The sequence below is a fragment of the Neoarius graeffei genome, chromosome 23 (genome assembly GCF_027579695.1).
Source record: "Neoarius graeffei isolate fNeoGra1 chromosome 23, fNeoGra1.pri, whole genome shotgun sequence".
NCBI lineage: Eukaryota > Metazoa > Chordata > Actinopteri > Siluriformes > Ariidae > Neoarius > Neoarius graeffei.
In genome coordinates, this window is record NC_083591.1 from 9,313,772 (window position 1) to 9,334,945 (window position 21,174).

At 40.1% G+C, this 21,174-nt stretch overlaps 1 protein-coding gene across 1 annotated transcript; it reads right to left on the bottom strand.

Moving 5' to 3' along the window:
• Positions 1 to 23: 23 nt before the first annotated feature.
• On the bottom strand, positions 24 to 20,628 carry psph (phosphoserine phosphatase). The gene is made up of 6 exons (XM_060905717.1): positions 20,584 to 20,628; positions 20,050 to 20,202; positions 8,141 to 8,275; positions 7,832 to 7,977; positions 2,771 to 2,919; positions 24 to 629 (listed from the first exon to the last, which is right to left on the bottom strand). Exons 2-6 carry the CDS (start codon positions 20,187 to 20,189, stop codon positions 519 to 521), a joined length of 681 nt encoding a protein of 226 aa, XP_060761700.1. The 5' UTR covers positions 20,190 to 20,202; positions 20,584 to 20,628; the 3' UTR covers positions 24 to 518.
• Positions 20,629 to 21,174: the final 546 nt, after the last annotated feature.

The window sequence follows — 21,174 nt, forward strand, 5'->3', positions numbered from 1 at the left end:
CAATTTCAATTATATACACTGTCTTTCCTTGCTTTTTTCAGTTGCAATTTAATACGTTACAATAACATGACCTTTCAGTCCGTAGATATACATGTGAACCTGTAGAATAAAGAATACACTGTTCCGCAACTTACGAATGCATAATTTTCTCAAAAAGACACAATTACAGGTGTACATTAGAATCCATTTTAATCTCTCTGGTAAGTACCAAAATGAAAGTATCCTTGAGAGATACACATTGTATATATTATTATAAAAAAAAAAAATTTAAAGATCTACTAAAGCATCACCATCAAAAATGCTAAGCAATTAAAACTACATCACAGCTTTGATCAGTTTTTCCACAAGATTAGCATTTTAACACATGCCTGCTACACCTTGTAAACACTGTAGTGTATTAAAAAGCTTCATATGATGAAATGTTAAAATCCAAACATTAAAATTAAAAAAAGTGCAAGTGCGTCAGCACAAAGGCGCACACAAAGCAGGCAATGGGGAGACTACAGTATCCAAAAACACTAAATCTTCTCGAGCTCTTTTAACAGCTCTCCGAAACTTGTGACGTACCAAGAACACTTCTCTTTTACTTGCTGCCGCACCACGTTGCCACCGAATCCGATGAAAGCACTCTGAAATGTTACAGCAGTACATAGTCATTCAGAAGTATGAACATAATCTCTGCAAATACATTTTTTTTTTTAATTGTGGAACACAACTCATTTCTTCTTTTATTTATATACAATACCAGTCAGAAGTTTGGACACTCAGTTTTGTGTTTTTTTTTTTCCCCCCTGTATTTTGATCATTTTCTACATCATAGAAAAATACTGAAGACATCACTATGAAATAACGTATGGAACGTATACAGAATTGTGATAAACATAAGTTTAAATAAATATTTTGGATTCTGTAAAATAGAATCTAAAATTTTATACCTTGACACTTTGCACACTTGACATTATTTTAACCAGCTTCATGAGGTAGTCACCTGGAGTGTTTTTTTCAGTTAACATGTGAGGCCTCGTCAAAATTAGTGCAATTTCTTGCCTTCTTAAATGTGTTTGAGATCAAACAGTAAATAGCCCTATTTGACAACTGTAGTAATCCATATTATGCTCAACTAAAGTAAAAGGAAATGACAGACCATCACTACTTTAAGATGTGAAGGTTGATTAGTCAGATGACTCCAGGAACTCGATGCATCTTCAAGTGGAGTTGCAAAAGCCATTAAAACGCTCTGATTAGACTCAGTCATTCAGTATGCAACAAGTGTATGCCGAACGAAATTTCGTTGCAATTTGGCTCAGCACAGAAATAAATATGAAGTGTATTAAATTAAATTATACAGCAGCAAAAAGATTATAAAGTGCAATCGTATAAAGTGACCAATGGAATTAGGAATGTTCAAGTTATAAATAGAAGTTTGGAGTTCAGCAGTCTGGTGAGCTGGGGGAAAAAGCTGTTACAGAACCTGGTGGTCCTGCACGTAATGCTGTGGAACCTCCTTCCAGAGGCTCTGCAGCATTAGATGCAGGACCACCAGGTTCTGTAACAGCTTTTCCCCCCAGCTCACCAGACTGCTGAACTCCAAACCGGATGAAACTGGATCTGAGGACCGTCCCAGGAAAGGAAGCCCAAGACTTACCTCTGCTGCAGGGAATAAAGTGTACGAGTTACCAGCCTCCGAAATTACCAATTAACAGCATCTCTGATAAGAGCTGATTTGGAGGCGATTATATGAAATCAGGCCTTCACGGTTGAATTGCTGCCAAGAAACCACGACTGAGGGAGGCCAATAAGAAGTGCTGCTTCTTTCTCGACTTGGGCCAAGAAACACAAGGCATGGACTCCGACCAGTGGAAATCTGTACTTTAGAGCCTGAGGAGTCCCAATTTGAGATTTTTAGTTCCTACCAGCCCGGCTTTGTGAGATGTGGCAAATCAGAAAGGATGGTATCTGCATGTGTGGTTCCCACCGTGAATCAAGGAGGAGGAGGTATGGGGTGCTTTGCTGGTGACACGGTTAGCAAATTATTCAAAACTGAAGGCACAGTTAACCAGCATCACGACCACAACATGCCATCCCATCTGTTTTATACTTAGTGGGACCATCATTTGTTTTTCAACAGGACAAGGACCCAAACACACCTCCAGGTTATGTAAGTGTTATTTAACCAAGGAGGAGAGTGAAAGAGTGCTGCATCAGATGACCGGGGCTTTACAATCAGCCGACCTAAACCCAAATGAGATGGTTTGGGATGAATTGGACCGCAGAGTGATAGAAAAGCAGTCAACAAAACATATGGGAATTCCTTCCAAGACTATTGGAAAGCCATTCCAGGTGTTGAGAGAAAGCCAATAGCATGCAAAGTGTCATCAAAGCAAAACGTGGCTACTTTTATATTCGATTCTTCAAACATTTTGCTTACAATAATAAAGAAAAAACACAATTAGAAAAAGTGTCCAAACTTTTGACTGGTAGGGTACTCGAAGGGTCCCCAAGTGTGAGAAGGAATTGTGTTCAGTTCCATATGCCATGCATTGCTAACAACTAAAACAAAGGTACCCTGCATTTTAAAGTTTATTTTATATTTAAATACCTTGGAGTTAAGAGTGTGTGTAAGATACTGAGTAATATCCTGGTGTGAATCACCACATGCATTCAGTAACTTGTAAATACCATTTATTATATTAGCTAATATTTTGGGGGAGAGAAAACACACTTCTGCCTTTTAGTTCCAAGGTTTTGGAAAGATATGATGTGCACTTACAGCAGGAGGGCAGGATTCTAGGTCAGTGGCACCATCTCCAATCATTACTATTTTTTTGAAGCCGTACTTCTCCTTTAGCAAACTTATCACTTTGCCTTTGCCTCCTGATTCCGCTGTGGGTTGAGTCTCATCAAACCCTGCATACTCTCCTACAAAATTTAAATAGCGAGTTGGAGATCACTCGATAGCATTTGCAGTGCAAAAAAGTGTTTAAAATAGTTTAATGTTAAAAACAAGAAGGTGTCAGACGAGACGACCATTAAAAACTAAGCAGAAAAGAGTTGGGGGGAGTGTCACATCAGTTTTATGGGCAAGTTAGTACAAATAAAGCCAGAAGAATCAGGGCATGAATTAATAAGTCAGAGAATCCAAAAACTCTTCAGAAGATATGAACGGGCTTGAAGCATTTAAAACACAGGAAACTGTTGTCATACTAGTTATTAAAAAAGTTAAGTAACAAAAAAAAATTTGCCAAATCATGTTATTAAAATCTGTGACACTTGATACACAAACATCTAGTATTTCCCTTATAGCTGGGACATGGATGGGGTGCTCAGGTATATTGACAATGGTGATGATTCTGGTAATGATTCTCCTTCCCTGTTAATGCCTTTAGATAGTTTTCACATGACGTCACAGAGTCAGGGATTCCCTAGTGGCGGCCATCTTGCGGGTCAAGCTTACCGTACGGGTGACTGAGCACACGTTGTAACGCGCGAGTACAAAGTCTTCAAAAGAACCCAAGCAGGCTATTTAAAGCTAGCAATGGTGCACACCTGTTGTATTCACGGCTGTCGTAATAGGTCAGATGATGACGTCAAGCGGAGCTTTTATGGAATTCCCACTGTACGGGAGCACGAAGGTGAGCAAACAAAGAAACTCAGCATACAAAGGAGAAATCTATGGCTTGCAAGAATCAACCGCAAGGATTATCAGCCTTCCAAACACCGCAAAGTCTGCTCCGATCATTTTATAAGTGGTAAGTTGTTTAAACAATCGTTTGTTTGTTTTTGGAAACCAAAACATCGTGTAAACAATCTCTGGAGGATGCCTAACTGTAATACCACTAATGGATGTAAAGTTTGTCTTAAATCAACTCGATATTATACACACACATTTATATGCAGTGTTGAGAGCTCTAAAATTCCAATGTTTACATACCTTGGCTGTAATTACGACACGACTGTCACTTGGTTTTATATGGTGGACTTCACGGACCCAGCCACAGACAAAATAATTGTATGACTCCAGCGACTTGTATGCTTTGAGGTCATCAAGTGTGTAGGCACTTTTTTATTATTCACGAAATAGTTCACAATATCAGGGTACGATATGGATGGCAGCCCTGCATAGTCACTTGAAAATGCATCTTTGTCCACTTCGTAGGGGTCATTTCCCCCAATTAAGGCCGGTTTGGCTGCATACCGTTGTCGTGAGATGTCGTCCAATGTATCCATATACTTCCGTTTGCTTGATTTTGCCGACATTGATCTTTATTTTAGAAAACTGACTATATAAAACTTTATAAATTCGTCCGAGATAACGTAGCCGGTAATAGCGATGGTCCGTTTTGTTAGCCCCACAAGATGGCGGCTGGAGGGCGTTCCCCGGAATGCCGTGACGTCAGTGAAAACTATCTATACATTGATCAGTGAGTGTCATGTTGAGTTAAGTCCATCAATCCCCAATATGGTACAAAGTGAAGTGGTGCTCTCCATCTTGTATGAAGGCTCCTCCCTTCCCACAGTTAGTCTAATACTAGGATGGCACAGTGGTGCAGCAGACACATTATCATGCCACTGCATAAACCCAGAATGGTCTTCAGTGGTGTCCCAGATCTGGGAAGGGTTTGGCAAGGCGCCAGTGGACCTCTTCATGAATACCAAATTGATTCCCTGTTGACCATTTCTGCCTGGTGGAGCCACACATTTAGCTGGAACAAAGCACAGTGGGCAGTGACTGGCTTCACCATCTACTATACATATTTCAACCTCTCCCACTAATTCTGCCCATGTTAGTCATAAATGCAAGAAGCGATTTGGCACCCTTGGCCTATGGAGTGTGCATTGGCATTGAATACCTACGGTATGCACACTCCAGATTTGTGGGTTTTTTTTCCCATCTTTGTTTGTCACACAATAAAACAATTTGCACCTTTAAAAGTTGTAGGCATGTTGTGTAAATCAAATGGTGCTAATCCATTTTAATTCCAGCTTGTAATGCGACAAAATACTTTTGCAAGACACTGTACAGATGATTTTATCCAGTATTCATAGAACCATGGTTACATGGCTATGCGAGCACACACACCATGCTTTATAAAGTTGTGAGATTCTGACTAGGTAGCAGGTTTTGCATTATTCAACGCATGGGGTGATTGGGGGTTTTAAATGTAATCGAACAGATTAATACTTGTGAAAATGCTGTAAAAAAAGTAATGAATTATTCCTATTATGCAACATTTGTAGATGAATTTAAAAAAAAAAAAAAGGGAATTAGAAAATCTGACCCATTATTCTCAATTTATTCAAGTAATAGTAAATGGAAAAAATACCAGCTGTCCAACTAACCAGCTCAAGGTGTTTTATCAGCTGGTCAAACCAAGCTGGGATGAGCTTTTTATTCCATTAAAAAAAAAAAAAAAAAAAAAAGTTTCCTAAGTAACGTTTCCCGACAACTGCCCAAATGAATGTGTTCATCAAATTTGTGCTCAGAGATTTTTCCTTGTGCTCGTGTTTGTCTCAAATCAGGCGCATCACTGTTCTATGGCAATGTTTAATATATCCAGGTATATGCAGTTACCAATTTAATGTGCTAATACCAATTGTTCATTTTATCAGGTAAATCTACTGTATATAATTACTGGTTTATATGTACTTACTGACTGAGTGGGAAGGCCGGATGGGAAAACATTTGGCTTGAAAATATTCATGCTGTATGGACCAAGCACAGCGAGGCCCAACCTAACTCCTTCAGTAAACATTTTACCGTATAGCCTTTTTAAAACTAACATACGCAGTGGAAAACAATGAACAATGCTGTGTAAAAAAACAAACCAATTTTCATTTGATTGACAGCAAGCCATTTATCTGCTGAATCACCTTTGCACAAGTTTGAAATAACAGCTTAAATTCTATAAAATACAACGGACTTTACTGTTGTCCTTGTATAAGCAAGCGAATTTCATTTGAAAGTAACTTTTTTTTTTTTCTCCCCCATTTTCTTTGACAGTTTCAGCTTGTTGGTCTGTGTCTGATAAATCATCTGGATAATAAAATTCACTTTTACTGTGCTCAGTTGTGTTGCTCATTTTTCAAACTAACAATTCCGAGCAAAATGAAAACGGCGGAAGTGAGGGAAATGGTTCCGGGGCTGCATACAGCTTTTTCCGGATCGGATTCAAAAATCCATATCTGCCCAGTCACGTGACTTTTCCCAACGGTTCTCCCACGGGGGTTCGTACAGGTCATATGATAATTGAGCTGTGCATGAGCTGATAGCACCAAGTCGGCTATAAACCATGTACAACGAGATTGGAATAACATTTTTTTCGTGGTCCAGTTTCCATCAAATCCTGCGCTCTGATTGGCTGGCGAGTGTGTCTGTATCCTACGGTACGGACCCCAGTTACGGACCTCTGGCAACTCGCTCGTTCACAACGACAAACATAGTAGCATTTTTTTGTCAACATTTATAAGATTTATATAAAAAATCTTTAATTTTTGCTAGCATTTCTCAGCATAATAGCATTAATTTTACATCATGGATAGTGATAATGACAGTCTTCACAGTGAAAGCGAGTTTTACTACCCTGAGGAAGAAGAAATAAAAGAAAACATTTCAGGAGAAAGCTAAAAACCTCTAACTTGCTAAAGCCGAGCAAAAACATGGCTGAACCCTGAATGACTCCTATTTGTATAAATAGGGGACTACATAGGCAGCAAAATGTAGGTTTTTTTTTTTTTCCTGCCATGGAAGTGCACTTGTATACCGAGGAGGAAGCAATTTGCATTACAGCCATGAATAAGGATTCAAAATGGCGGCTTGGTTTTCCCTTTTGGGCACTCTTGTTTTCTGTTAGAATTTGGTAAAGAAAAAAATAAATATTATTTACCAGCTTAAGGTCGGTCCATATGACGAAATACTGTGACCTCAGTCAGTACTTTCAAGACCTCGGTCACGGTATTTCACGATACGGACCTCCCAGCTGGTAAATAACATACATATATCTGCATTCACTGGATTTTGAAAAACTGAGCATTTTTATTCTTTGCAAATTTGGTAAATACAAACTTTTTATACAAAACGTCAGACAAAACAATTTCCGTTTAGAATGTAAACAAACTGGCAAAATGACAGTAAATAATTGTAAAAAATGCTATAATTCTTGAAAAAAATTTTTAAAAGATACGTTCTTACCACCAATTACTTTTTCCATATTTTGTTGCTTTTTTTGTATTTTTGTTTGAGTAAAGTTTTTATTTTGTCCTCAGTTGATTCAGCAATGCGTGTTGCCATTGTTTTTCTCTGCTCACGGTATAGGAGCTGATTGGCTACTCTACTACTAGAGTATCGGAGCACACAATTGCTCATATCCAGTGAATGTGGATAAAACAATTGTCATGTAAAATCTGGCAGCCCTACTCTACCCTTCTCATCAGCTGAAAGGCACCACCATAGGAATACTAATTTATAAGGTATTGTGTGCACTGGGTGGTAGAACAGTCTCTGCACCACAGTGACCCTGACATGGTAGTGCAGAATGAGTGTGCAAGACACATCAGCATTGTTGAGGTTTTTAAACGCTTTTACTACACCTACCTTGTTGGTGTACAGTTTATACAGGGATATCACCTTTTTCCTTGTACACCGTGTTAATCATCCTGATCATACGCTTTCATCAGTGTCAGTTTCTGACCACAAAACTGCTGTTGGTTGGAGATTTTCTTAACCCAAGACCAACATGATGTCATATGGACGACGGTCAGTAATTCTACACCTACAAACTGGCAATTTAGTGGATGGTAATGACTGTCTCTAAAACAGCTGTGCTTTTCTTACCGTTGAAGTAAAATTTCAAGCGGTTGGCATAGACATGGTCAAGAGGAATGCCAAGCTGAGTGGCTACATGCTCCACAATGCAGCGAAACCCTCCAGAAATGAGGAAGACCTTCACATTGCGCTGATGTAACCTCTCCACAAGTTCCCTGTACAAAGCAACATTTACACCCAAGTATGCTCAGATAAAAATCAATCAGTTATTCAGGTTGAAAAATGTTTCGTTTGAAATCCTTGATGCAGACGATGTTGTCCAACATATTTGTCCAACAAGGCGGCCATGTTAGGAAACTGAAATCAGCACCAACTTACTTAATACCTGGAGTCAGCTGAGGTGGGTGGTCCGTTATCAGTTTGTTTACTTGCTCCCGTGAGCACTTGATAATAGACAGGCGTTCCGTCAGAGCTGTTTTGAATGTTACTGATCCTCCCATGGCCTTGCGAGTCCTGGGAACAAAGATTATCTGATCAGCAGCCACTCACATGTCTGACCACATGGTCTGCAAATGAATATTACATTAAATACATACCGTACATACTATACGCAAATCCAGGTATGATTTGCTTTTAAAAATACTGTAAATACACATTCATGGAACTAACAATTAGCTAGTCAGTCATGACTAATAAAACACAAGAAGTTCCATTGTAACCTTCATATACAAATTTAGTAGCATTACACTGATAACACAGCCCCAATTACAAAAAAAAAAAAAAAAAGTTGGGGCACTGTGAGAAATTAAAAACAGAAATGTGAAGATTTGCCAATCATGCAAACCCTATATTTCATTGAAAATAGTACAAAGACAATATTTCTCAGTTTCAACATTTGACTTTTTTTTTTTTAAATATGCTCATTTTGAATTTGATGTCAGCAACATGTTTCAGAAAAGTTGGGAGGGGGCAATAAAAGACTGAAAAAAAGTTGCGTAAATGCTTAAAAAAATAAGTTATTTAAAAACACCACACACTAATTTGGTTAAATCGGCAACAGATCAGTAACATGATTGTGTATAAAAAAAAGAGCATCCCGGCGAGGCGGAGTCTCTCAGAAGTAAAGATGGGGAGGGGTTCACCGCTCTGTGAAAGATTGCGTGGGCAAACAGTGCAACAATTTAAGCATAACGTTCCTTAATGTAAAATTGCAAATAATTTGGGCATCACATCATCTATGGTACAGATCATTAAAAGATTCAGAGAATCTGGAGAAATCTCTGTATACAAGAGACAAGGCTGAAAACTGACACTGGATGCCGGTGATCTTCAGGCCCTCAGGAGACACTGCATTAAAAGCAGACAGGTGTCTGTAGTGGAAATCACTATATGGGCTCAGGAACACTTCAGAAAACTATCGTCTGTGAAAACAGTTCATTACTGCATCCACAAATGCAAGTTAAAACCAGATATAAACAATATCCGGAAACACCACCACCTTCTCTGGGTCCGAACGCTTTTACGATGGACTGAGGCAAAGTGGAAAATTGTCCCAAGGTCTGACGAATCAAAATTAGAAATTCTTTTTAGAAATCATGGACACCACGTCCTCCAGGCTAAAGAGGAGAAGGACCATCCGGCTTATCAGTGCACAGTTCAAAAGCCAGCGTCTGTGATGGTATGAGGATGCATTAGTGCACATGCCATGGGTAGCTTGTATATCTGGGAAGGCATCATTAATGCTGAATGATATTTACACATTTCAGAGCAATATGCTGCCATCCAGACAAAATCTTTTTCAGGGAAGGCCTTCCTTCTTTCAGCAAGACAATGCCAAACTGCTTTCTGCACATATTAAAACTGCATGGCTCTGTAGTAAGAGAGTCCGGGTGCTAAACTGGCCTGCCTGCAGTCCAGACCTGTCTCCCATTTAAAACATTTGGCGCATTATGAAGCACAAAATACAACAAAGGAGACCCCGAATTGTTGAGCAAATGAAATTGAATATCAGGCAAGAATGGGACAACATTTCTCTTTCAAAACTACAGCAATTGGTCTCCTCAGTTCCCCAACGTTTACATAATGTTGTTAAAAGTAGAGGTGATGCAACAGAGTGGTAAACATGCCCCTGTCCCAACTTTTTTTGAAATGTTACTAACATCAAATTCAAAATGAGCGTATATTTTTCAAAAAACAAAATTTGTTTCAACATTTGATATGTCGTCTTTGTACTATTTTCAATTAAAATACAGGGTTTCCGGGATTTGCAAAATAAAAACAGAATGTGATAGTTTACACAGCGTCCCAGTTTTTTTTTTTAAATTGGGGTTGGACTTCCCAGATAAAATGGAAGAGTCGATTAAAAACCTGTTGTATTTGTGAGCTCAACAAAATTCAAATGCCAGAAAGTCTTGGACAGTTCTGTAACACAAACTGTGTGTCTTTCACATCTATATCCTCATTGATCTTACTTTATCCTGGAAAGATCATGTTGATTATCTATATTGGTAAAAAGAGATATCATCTAGACTAGGCATGTTACGTTGTTCCTTCCTAAAGCTGTTTGTTTAACCCTCTACAACACGGTTTTACCGTTATTTGACTATTGCTCGCCTGTACGGGACAGCTGCAGTATTGAAAGCAAGGCTTATCTGGACAAACTGAACAGACGAGCTGCTTGCATCATCAAAGGCCAATTTGTTGATCCTGATGAGCTGAAGTCAATACTTGGCTGGCCCAGTCGACAGGCATGCCGTGAATATCTCAAATGTGTGCTAGCTTACTAATCTTTCCACAGTATGGCACCATCATACCTCCTCTCAGAATTTAAGCATGCACATCAAATTCATACCTATAATACCTGGGGTCGCGATCTGCCGCACGTACCTCTTTGTAAAACCACTAAATACCAGGGTAGTTTTAGATGCAATGGCGCACCGGCATTTAATTCCCTGTCTCACGATATCAGAAATGCACAGGAGCTATGTGAGTTTAAGATGAAATTAAAACGCCATCTTAAGCAATATAACACTGTTTTAAACTATTTTGATACTGTACTTTGTTTCCTTTTAGAATGAATTAGGCCCATTCCACGTTACGCATGTCACAGTTGGGACTCAGTTTTTGAAATTTATTTCTCAGTAGTTTTGCTCCGGAGAGGTTTCTCACTTTTTTTTTTTTGTAGTGAAATGTAGCTACCTCAGTACTAATCAAACTGATCACTGAAAAAAAAAAAATTTCATAACCCTTATTTATTTACAGGGCGGTGTTAAGTAGCATTACGTGTGTCACATTCAGACGAAACATGAAAATGACAGAATAATAGAAAATGTGAAAATTCTGTGAAGTGTGTCATTGTATATTTGATCTTTTTGGTTCATATGGAGTCTAATTATCGGCGAAAAAAAAGATTATTCAGAAACTCTTACAACTTTCAGTGGTAACGTAACACTACGTGGGTCACAAAAAATTGTTACGTGTGTCACAAATCTGAAACAGGCAATGTACACTTCATTATTTTGCAATTTTTACATTATGTTGTATGTGGGCGGCGCGGTGGTGTAGTGGTTAGCGCTGTTGCCTCACAGCAAGAAGGTCCGGGTTCGAGCCCCGTGGCCGGCGAGGGCCTTTCTGTGTGGAGTTTGCATGTTCTCCCCGTGTCTGCGTGGGTTTCCTCCGGGTGCTCCGGTTTCCCCCACAGTCCAAAGACATGCAGGTTAGGTTAACTAGTGACTCTAAATTGACCGTAGGTGTGAACGCGAGTGTGAATGGTTGTCTGTGTCTATGTGTCAGCCCTGTGATGACCTGGCGACTTGTCCAGGGTGTACCCCGCCTTTCGCCCGTAGTCAGCTGGGATAGGCTCCAGCTTGCCTGCGACCCTGTAGAAGGATAAAGCGGCTAGAGATGATATCATTTCTGTAGATTATTAGTTGGCCCAGTTTCTTCTACAATTCTGGATCGAGTAAAGTTCTGATCAGAGACTTTTACTTTAGAACAGACATTGTTTATACAGCTCTGGGTCTCAAACAGGAGATGACTGTGTGGGAAGAAGCTGAAACTCAGAAAGCGTTATCTGGTCATGTATTTAAGAGAAACATTTGAACTGTTCAAACATGTTTATCCCGATGTTAAAGTTGGTTTTAGCAAGTTTGCCTCTTTGTGCCCTGTAAACGTGTTGCTTTTGAAAGACCAAAGTCCTGACCAGTGCAAGTGTAAAATGGATGAGAAGTTCACACTGAAACTCAGTGGTTTGAATATCAAATATGATGAACAGTTTTGGCCATCTGTACTTTGTTGTAATGAAGATGAATTGGACTCTTCATGTTGGTTAGGTACTTGTGATGCCTGTAAACCAGGTTGTCGTTTGGTCTTGAATCAGGCACATGACAAGTTGGTGAGCTGGAAACAGTGGGGGAAGTCAGAAACAGGCAGGTTGAGAATTGAACAGAAATCTGGTTGTGTAGGTCAACTCAAGGAAGAATTGTTTGAGGCATGGCCTGACTTTCAGGAGTAAAAACAATTCCGTTTGAGTCTTCTGAACGGGCCGAGTCCAGCCCAAATGCACGTGTTCTCCAATGCGATTTTGCAATGGCATATAGTTGTGAATACCAAAATGAGGTTCAGTCGGCCCTTTGGTCGCGCACATCTGTAAATTTATCCACAGCAGCTCTCTACAGTAAACTCAAACCATGCGAATCTTTTCTTATAGTCACTGACAGCCAGGACAAAGGAAAAGATGCTGTATACTCATTTCTACTGCAGTTGGTCAGACTTACAGTGGAGGAAATAATTATTTGATCCCTTGCTGATTTTGTAAGTTTGCCCACTGGCAAAGATATGAACAGTTGATAATTTTAAGGGTAGGTTTATTTTAACAGTGAGAGAATATCAAAAAGAAAATCCAGAAAATCACATTTTATAAAATATATAAATTGATTTGCATTTCGTTGAGTGAAATAAGTATTTGATCCCCTACCAACCATTAAGAGTTCTGGCTCCCACAGGCCAGTTAAGACACTCCGAATCAACTCGTTACCTGCATTAAAGACAGCTGTCTTAAATTGACACCTGTATAAAGACACCTGTCCACAGAATCAATCGATCAATCAGACTCCAACCTCTCCAACATGGGCAAGACCAAAGAGCTGTCTAAGGATGTCAGGGACAAGATTGTAGAGCTGCACAAGGCTGGACTGGGCTACAAAACCATAAGCAAGAAGCTTGGTGAGAAGGAGACAACTGTTGGTGCAGTAGTTCGAAAATGGAAGAAATACAAAATGACCATCAGTCGACCTCGGTCTGGGGCCCCACACAAGATCTCACCTCGTGGGGTATCAATGATCATGAGAAAGGTGAGCGATCAACCTAGAACTACACGGGAGGAGCTTGTTAATGATCTTAAGGCAGCTGGGACCACAGTCACCAAGAAAACCATTGGTAACACATTACGCCGTAATGGATTAAAATCCTGCAGTGCCCGCAAGGTCCCCCTTCTCAAGAAGGCACATGTGCAGGCCCATCTGAAGTTTGCCAATGAACACTTGAATGATTCTGAGAGTGATTGGGAGAAGGTGCTGTGGTTAGATGAGACCAAAATTGAGCTCTTTGGCATTAACTCAACTCGCCGTGTTTGGAGGAAGAAAAATGCTGACTATGACCCGAAGAACACCATCCCCACTGTCAAGCATGGAGGTGGAAACATTATGCTTTGGGGGTGTTTCTCTGCTAAGGGCACAGGACTACTTCACCACATCAACGGAAGAATGGACGCGGCCATGTACCGTAAAATCCTGAGTGACAACCTCCTTCCCTCTGCCAGGACACTGAAAATGGGTCGTGGATGGGTCTTCCAGCATGACAATTACCCAAAACATACAGCCAAGGCAACAAAGGAGTGGCTCAAGAAGAAGCACATGAAGGTCATGGAGTGGCCTAGCCAGTCTCCGGCCCTTAATCCCATAGAAAACCTATGGAGGGAGCTGAAGCTCTGAGTTGTGAAGCGACAGCCTCAAAACCTTAATGATCTAGAGATGATCTGCAAAGAGGAGTGGACCAAAATTCCTCCTGACGTGCGCAAACCTGGTCATCAACTACAAGAAACGTCTGACCGCTGTGCTTACCAACAAGGGTTTTACCACCAAATACTAAGTCTTGTTTGCGAGAGGGTTCAAATACTTATTTCACTCAAAGAAATGCAAATCAGTTTATATCTTTTATATGAAGTTATTTTCTGGATTTTCTTTTTGATGTTTTGTCTCTCTCAGTTAAAATAAACCTACCATTAAAATTATAGAATGTTCATTTCTTTGTCAGTGGACAAACTTACAAAATCAGCAAGGGATCAAATAATTATTTTCTCCACTGTATCAAAATTGAGGAAGGTGATGAGCTTATCTTTACTGATGGGCCTTCATCCGAATTCAAAAACAAGTACATGGTGAAACTTGTCTCTGATCTGGCTGCAAGGTAGCACTGTCGAGTACCGTGGAAATATTTTGCCACCTCACATGGTAAAGGTGTTGTTGATGGAATCGGTGGAGCTGCAAAATCAAATGTTAGAAGACAGGTAATGAGCAAAGGTGCTACAGCAAAAACAGGCCAGAGTTCATCCGATTTTGCTAGGGTAGCAAAAGTGTTTAAAAGAAGTGAACGTTCTGCATGTGACACAGGCTGAAATTTCTGAAGTTATAGAAAGGGATAAACCTTGGAGTGGGGTCAAAGATGCACCTGGTATAAGCAAAGTGCATGTGGTGAGGTGTTCTCGTGGTACCTGTCAGCTTCTGCACACAGAAATAGATTCAGAGCCATTGGGTAGAGAGTGATCTATGACATGTATGAATCTGTCCCCAAGAAGGTAAATCTGAATGTTGGTGACTGGGTGCTTGTGGTGTATGATGATTTGAAGTTCCCTGGGGAGGTAATTCAAGTAGTAGGTGAAGATGTGAGAGTGTCGGTCATGAATAGTGCCAGAAAAGGCAAATGGTATTGGCCTGCTCATGAGGATGCAATTGATTACAAACCAGAATCCACTGTTGATCAGATAAATCCACCTGTGCCTGTAGAGCTTCTTGGTGTTGCAGAAGGAGAAAATGTCCTCTATGAATTTGACATGAAGATTCGATAAATTAAAAGATGTTCAACCAAAAGGCTAGAATGAAACCATAGTAGAATTGTGCGGATTTAACCTTGGATGCATTTAGAAGAAAATGTGTCAATAAAATGCAGCAGTTATAGCTGATTTACCCTAAAAAAAAAAAAAAAAATTGTGACATACGTAACAACACCTTGTGACATACGTAACGTTACGTGCGTCACAGGATTTGAGTTATGGAATACGCTGAAAGTTGGAAGCTTTTGGCATCAGTTATATTTAAACTTTGTTTATAACTGTTTTCTAGCTTTAAATATTGAATATGAATAATCTGATTTCAGTGCCCTTCTATGAAAAAAATTAAGTGATGTGTTACGTGTGTCACATGGACTCTGCTTTTTTTTAATTTCTTGGTACATGAGGGTCACCAAGACTGTAAAAGATTATCATTATGTTTACACTGTATCAGAATAATAAGAAATAAGTTTTATAAAATAAACTGATTTTTTTATTGAAATACATGTGGTGGTGGTGGTGGTTTTTAGAGAATTTTTTCATGGTTGGAGTAGTCAATTTCAGCAGCTGGTGACAGAGCACAGCAGCACCACAAGCAATGCAAATGTGTTTTTTCTGAAGCTGAGAATATCAGAAATAAGTATTTTTTGCCCCAAACAAATCACTTCATTTTTTGCAACTCAAGACCACTGTGTGTGGAATGGGCCATTAGGCTTGCTAGTCTTTACTTGTTTTTTGGTTATATTTACATTCATTATACCAAGACTCCAGTGGCGGCTGGTAGTCTTTCAAACAGGGGAGGCTGGTCGGTTACGATATTTCCAGATTTTAAAAGAAAAAACATCAATTTTGCCCATACTCTTGCCTCTGATCTGGCTGATTGTTGGCAGCGTCACAAACTGTGAAATAACTGGTTCTTTTGGCCCATTAGCCTACTGTCCAATATACATGGTGGTGGTGTTGGGGGGGGGTATATTTTAACATTTTATATTTTAAAATTGTGGCATGTTGTTTAAAAATTGATCATTATTGAAAGCAGCTCTTTGTCAGGAACCTCAGCAGTAGAGCTGGGTGCCACACATTTCATTCAATGACACTTTCCCTATATTTTACTTATTTTGACTGAGAAATGTTTTATTGACAATTTTGATAACCCTTCACTTTTAATCCAGGTCTGTAGTGTGAAATGTTCTCGGCTGTGTTTTTGTTTAAAAATGTTTTCCAAATTGTAGCTGTGTTTAATTCATATCCAGAAAAATATATATTCCAATATAATATACTCAGCATAAACATTTTAAATAGATTCTGTATTTTGGTCCATCCATGACATATTACTAAAGTAGCCTATTTACTGTTGTTGATGTGGGTCACTTGCTGTTAGCCAATTCACTTTCTCATACCAGGAGAGCTGAAAGGAACGAGTATTATTCCCTACCTTTTTCACCAAGTCAATTTGAGGCGTTGGTCTACCCTGCTCTTTAATTTTAATTTTTTCCTCGAAAGGAAGACTGGCAAATGGCTTCGCCAAAATTAAATCAGCAATGCTTGGCATCCGTGCGCAGCTTTCTTGCTAGCTGACTAGCCCCCTCAAGTTCAGTCACTCAAATAAACGAAATTTCTGGAACTAAGATAGCAAACTTAACACTATATTTACACTTTATTTACAATGAAAATATATACAAACTAAAAAAGCTGGTAGAAACCGTATGTAATGAATGAAATCGAAATGTAAGCTGATCTCTTACAATACATCTCTTACAATGATCTCTTGCGAATCCGCATGGGACTGAACTGAAATTCACCGCTGCCTGTCTATAGTTGAAACGAGCTGTCAAAGAAAATATCCGGCCGCTTTCACCAATCACCAGTCTCCTCACGGAAACTGCCATGTCCCTCCCATGTGAGGCTGGGAGTCCGTAGGCGGGCATTTTCGCAGTATTTGTCCAATAACCGTCTTGCATTTTGAGATTGAAAAGCGCATAGCTCCCAAATGCCACTGAAGTCCACTGAGGCTGGGAGTCCGGTGGGCGGGCGTTTTCGCAGTATTTGTCCAATAATCGTCTTGCATTTTGAGATTGAAAAGCGCAGAGCTCCCAAATGCCATTGAAGTGCACTGAGGCCGCGCTGCATCGCGCTGTCACGAGGGGGAAAAACTCACGCACACATTAAAGTTATAAGGGAATGATTTCGCACTGTAGTGGGTTGAGCACATATATTTCTATGATTCTGGATCTGAAATAGCAATGTTATAAGGTCGGCTATAACATAAGCCTAGCGCAATTCATCCTACACGATGTTCGTCATTTTTAGAGGAGGCTGAGCCTCCCTCGCTGTCTTAGAGCAATCGCCCGTGCAAGACTCCATTTTAACCAGCAATGCTAAATTGGATGATCCTAGATAAATATTGATTTAAGTAAATAAAAGTGAATATATACTGCATGAGTGTACATGCGAGGACAACGTAGTGTTTAAAATAAGTAAAATGTTAAGGAAAAGCCCACTGAAGCATTGTAACTGGCTCCACTTTCATTTTAAATGTAAACCTGGCATGCAGAAAGCAGCATTGCGAGCACCAAGTTTCGTTGGGTTAATAAAAGTTATTTGACTGTATACAGTGGTAATACGTGTTTAAATTAAATCTTGACATTCCAATACAGAAGTTTTGCACAACGTATTTTACATTCAAGGCTCGACATTAATGGTAGTCCGACTGTCTGGGACAACCAAATGCTAACCAAACTTTGTTAACCACTTTCCGTGTGTTGAACTAATAAATACATAATAAAAATAGCCTCAATGAGGCTGTAGCTCATACCGGCCAAGACGCCCATAAAATCGTAAATATGACAGGTGGTGCCACCATCTTGACAACTTTTATGCACACTTACCTGAGGAACACTGTATGTGAGTTTGATCTAAATCCGATCCACATGGATGAGTAGCGATTTTTGTAAGTTGGCTTTAATGCTTGTTCCGATAAATTAGCCTAGCCAGATGTACCATCAGTGGGTGACTTCTGCAAAAATGCCTGGATTTCTTCAGCTGTCATGAGTGTTTATGCAATCTATGTGCTTTATACTGAACCTCAGGTTATAAATTTGACTATCATTGCACTACATATCCAACTTTGTTAGAGGAGGTTATGTTTTCTTCTCTGTTCCCGATGTAACTCAAAAAGTAGAGAACAGATTTTGATGAAGTTTGCAGGAAAGGTGGGCCATGGGCCAAGGAATAATTGTGTGAAAATCTGATGATATTTTAGGTCATATTTATGCAGAAATATAGACAATTCTAAAGGGTTCACAAACTTTCAAGCACCACTGTAGTGAATTCACTGTGTGAATGATTTGGATGCAAACTCATATGCATGTAAAAACATAGTAAACATCTGGATATTCTAATACGTGGCTTGGCGGAGGTATGCACTCTACCGAGTGTCCTCATTTAATATTTGCCCATTCATCCTACACCGCTTTTCTGTTGTAGGGCTAACACAGAGACAGACACAGCCATTCACACCTACAGTGGTGCTTGAAAGTTTGTGAACCCTTTAGAATTTTATGTATTTCTGCATAAATGTGACACAAAACATCAGAGTTTCACACAAGTCCTAAAAGTAGATAAAGAGAACCCAGTTAAACAAATGAGAAAAATATTATACTTGGGCATTTATTTATTGAGGAAAATGATCCAATATTACACATCTGTGAGTGGCAAAAGTATGTGAACCTCTCGGATTAGCAGTTAATTTGAAGGTGAAATTAGAGTCAGGTGTTTTCAATCAGGTGTGAGTGGGCACCCTGTTTTATTTAAAGAACAGGGATCTATCTAAGTCTGATCTTCACAACACATGTTTGTGGAAGTGTATCATGGCACGAACAAAGGAGATTTCTGAGGACCTCAGAAAAAGCGTTGTTGATGCTCATCAGGCTGGAAAAGGTTACAAAACCATCTCTAAAGAGTTTGGACTCCAACAATCCACAGTCAGACAGATTGTGTACAAGTGGAGGAAATTCAAGACCATTGTTACCCTCCCCAGGAGTGGTCGACCAACAAAGATCACTCCGAGAGCAAGGCGTGTAATAGTCGGCGAGGTCACAAAGGACCCCAGGGTAACTTCTAAGCAACTGAAGGCGTCTCTCACATTGGCTAATGTTCATGAGTCCACCATCAGGAGAACACTGAACAACAATGGTGTGCATGGCAGGTTTGCAAGGAAAAAGCCACTGCTCTCCAAAAAGAACATTGCTGCTCGTCTGCAGTTTGCTAAAGATCATGTGGACAAGCCAGAAGGCTATTGGAAAAATATTTTGTGGACAGATGAGACCAAAATAGAACTTTTTGGCTTAAACAAGAAGCGTTATGTTTGGAGAAAGGAAAACACTGCATTCCAGCATAAGCACCTTATCCCATCTGTGAAACATGGTGGTGGTAGTATCATGGATTGGGCCCGTTTTGCTGCATCTGGGCCAGGATGGCTTGCCATCATTGATGGAACAATGAATTCTGAATTATACCAGTGAATTCTAAAGGAAAATGTCAGGACATCTGTCCATGAACTGAATCTCAAGAGAAGGTGGGTCATGCAGCAAGACAACGACCCTAAACACACAAGTCGTTCTACCAAAGAACGGTTAAAGAAGAATAACGTTAATGGTTTGGAATGGCCAAGTCAAAGTCTTGACCTTAACCCAATCGGAATGTTGTGGAAGGACCTGAAGCGAGCAGTTCATGTGAGGAAACCCACCAACATCCCAGAGTTGAAGCTGTTCTGTACGGAGGAATGGGCTAAAATTCCTCCAAGCAGGACTGATCAACGTTTAGTTGCAGTTATTACTGCACCAGATACTGAAAGCAACATACTTTCGCCACTCACAGATATGTAATATTGGATCATTTTCCTCAATAAATAAATGACCAAGTATAACATTTGTCTCATTTGTTTAACCGAGTTCTCTTTATTTACTTTTAGGACTTGTGTGAAAATATGATGATGTTTTTGGTCATTTATGCAGAAATATAGAAAATTCTAAAGGGTTCACAACACAAACTTTCAAGCACCAGAGTGGACTAGGGGTAAAGACCAGAGCACCTGGAGGAAACGCAGAATCTTCTTGCTATGATGTGACTTCACTTCTGAAATGTCGACGTTTTGTCTTCTGGTGTGTGCAAAACAACTCACATTTCAGTGACAGCATCTCCAACCCCGCAGAACTTGGCGAGCTCATCGATGCCTTCCTCCCGAATCACAGTGCTGTCCACATCAAAGCACACCGCCTCAGCCACGCGGAACGCCTCCTTCGTCTGCGCCAATGACGTCATCGCGCACCAGGTCCTGCAAAACGGCACAGAAGCAGGCTGATTGTTTATGCGCTCGTGATTGGGTTTGTAAACGAACATGAACACAACCGGGCGGGTTTTCACATGAGGCAGACACCCAGCCACAATGCAAACCGGTTGAGAAGATAAATAAACTCAAATCTGCACCAAACTCGAGCAGTTATCTGCTGATCACATGATTGCATCACCCTCTCTCATCTCAGGGGGCCTCTGAACACTCAGCCAGCTAACCGGCAATTTGGCATAAAGTTCAAATAAATCCTACAACGCACTGTTAATACTTTTTTTTATCATATCTGTGAAATTCCTTACCTATACACTGCAAATTTTAACTACAGGCTATCGTACACTACGTTAGAGAAGAAAAAACCGGTACCGGAGAAGCTCAACCGTCGCTGCAGCCAAACTCACACAGGGCTTTTTCTCCACAATGAATCAGAGGGAGGAGCTCTGGCTCACAAGGCTCCGCCCTCCAGATTGACCAGCCACAATGATTGGTCAGTCTCTTAGCGTTCATGACGTTTCTTTAGATTGATCGCTACGTAAAAAAATCTGGATAGCTCATTGGCCAATACGCGCTGTAGAGACGAGTGAAGCCGCCATTTTACCACGCACATCGCGTGTTAAATCATCATATCCGATCAAATCTGCCCCAAGAAAAGCCTTTCCTGACTTTTTATTTGGCAAGCACACTATTGTTCTTCTTAAGTTTACTTATTCTGACACTTTTTTTGGATCCACTACTCCTCCTAGGGCGTTCGAGATAGAGACACCGTTCCAACTCTGAGACGTCTGGCCCGAAGTGGTGTAGTGTTAGGGTGACCAGATTTCCCGGGACACTTTGCGCGTGACCGTGATACTCGTGCACGCACACGCGTTTTGACGTAAACATGCGCCGGCTCAGACAGGTGCTTTTATCAACATTTCAGAGAATAATCAAGTATTTCTTCTTATCTACATGTACTTC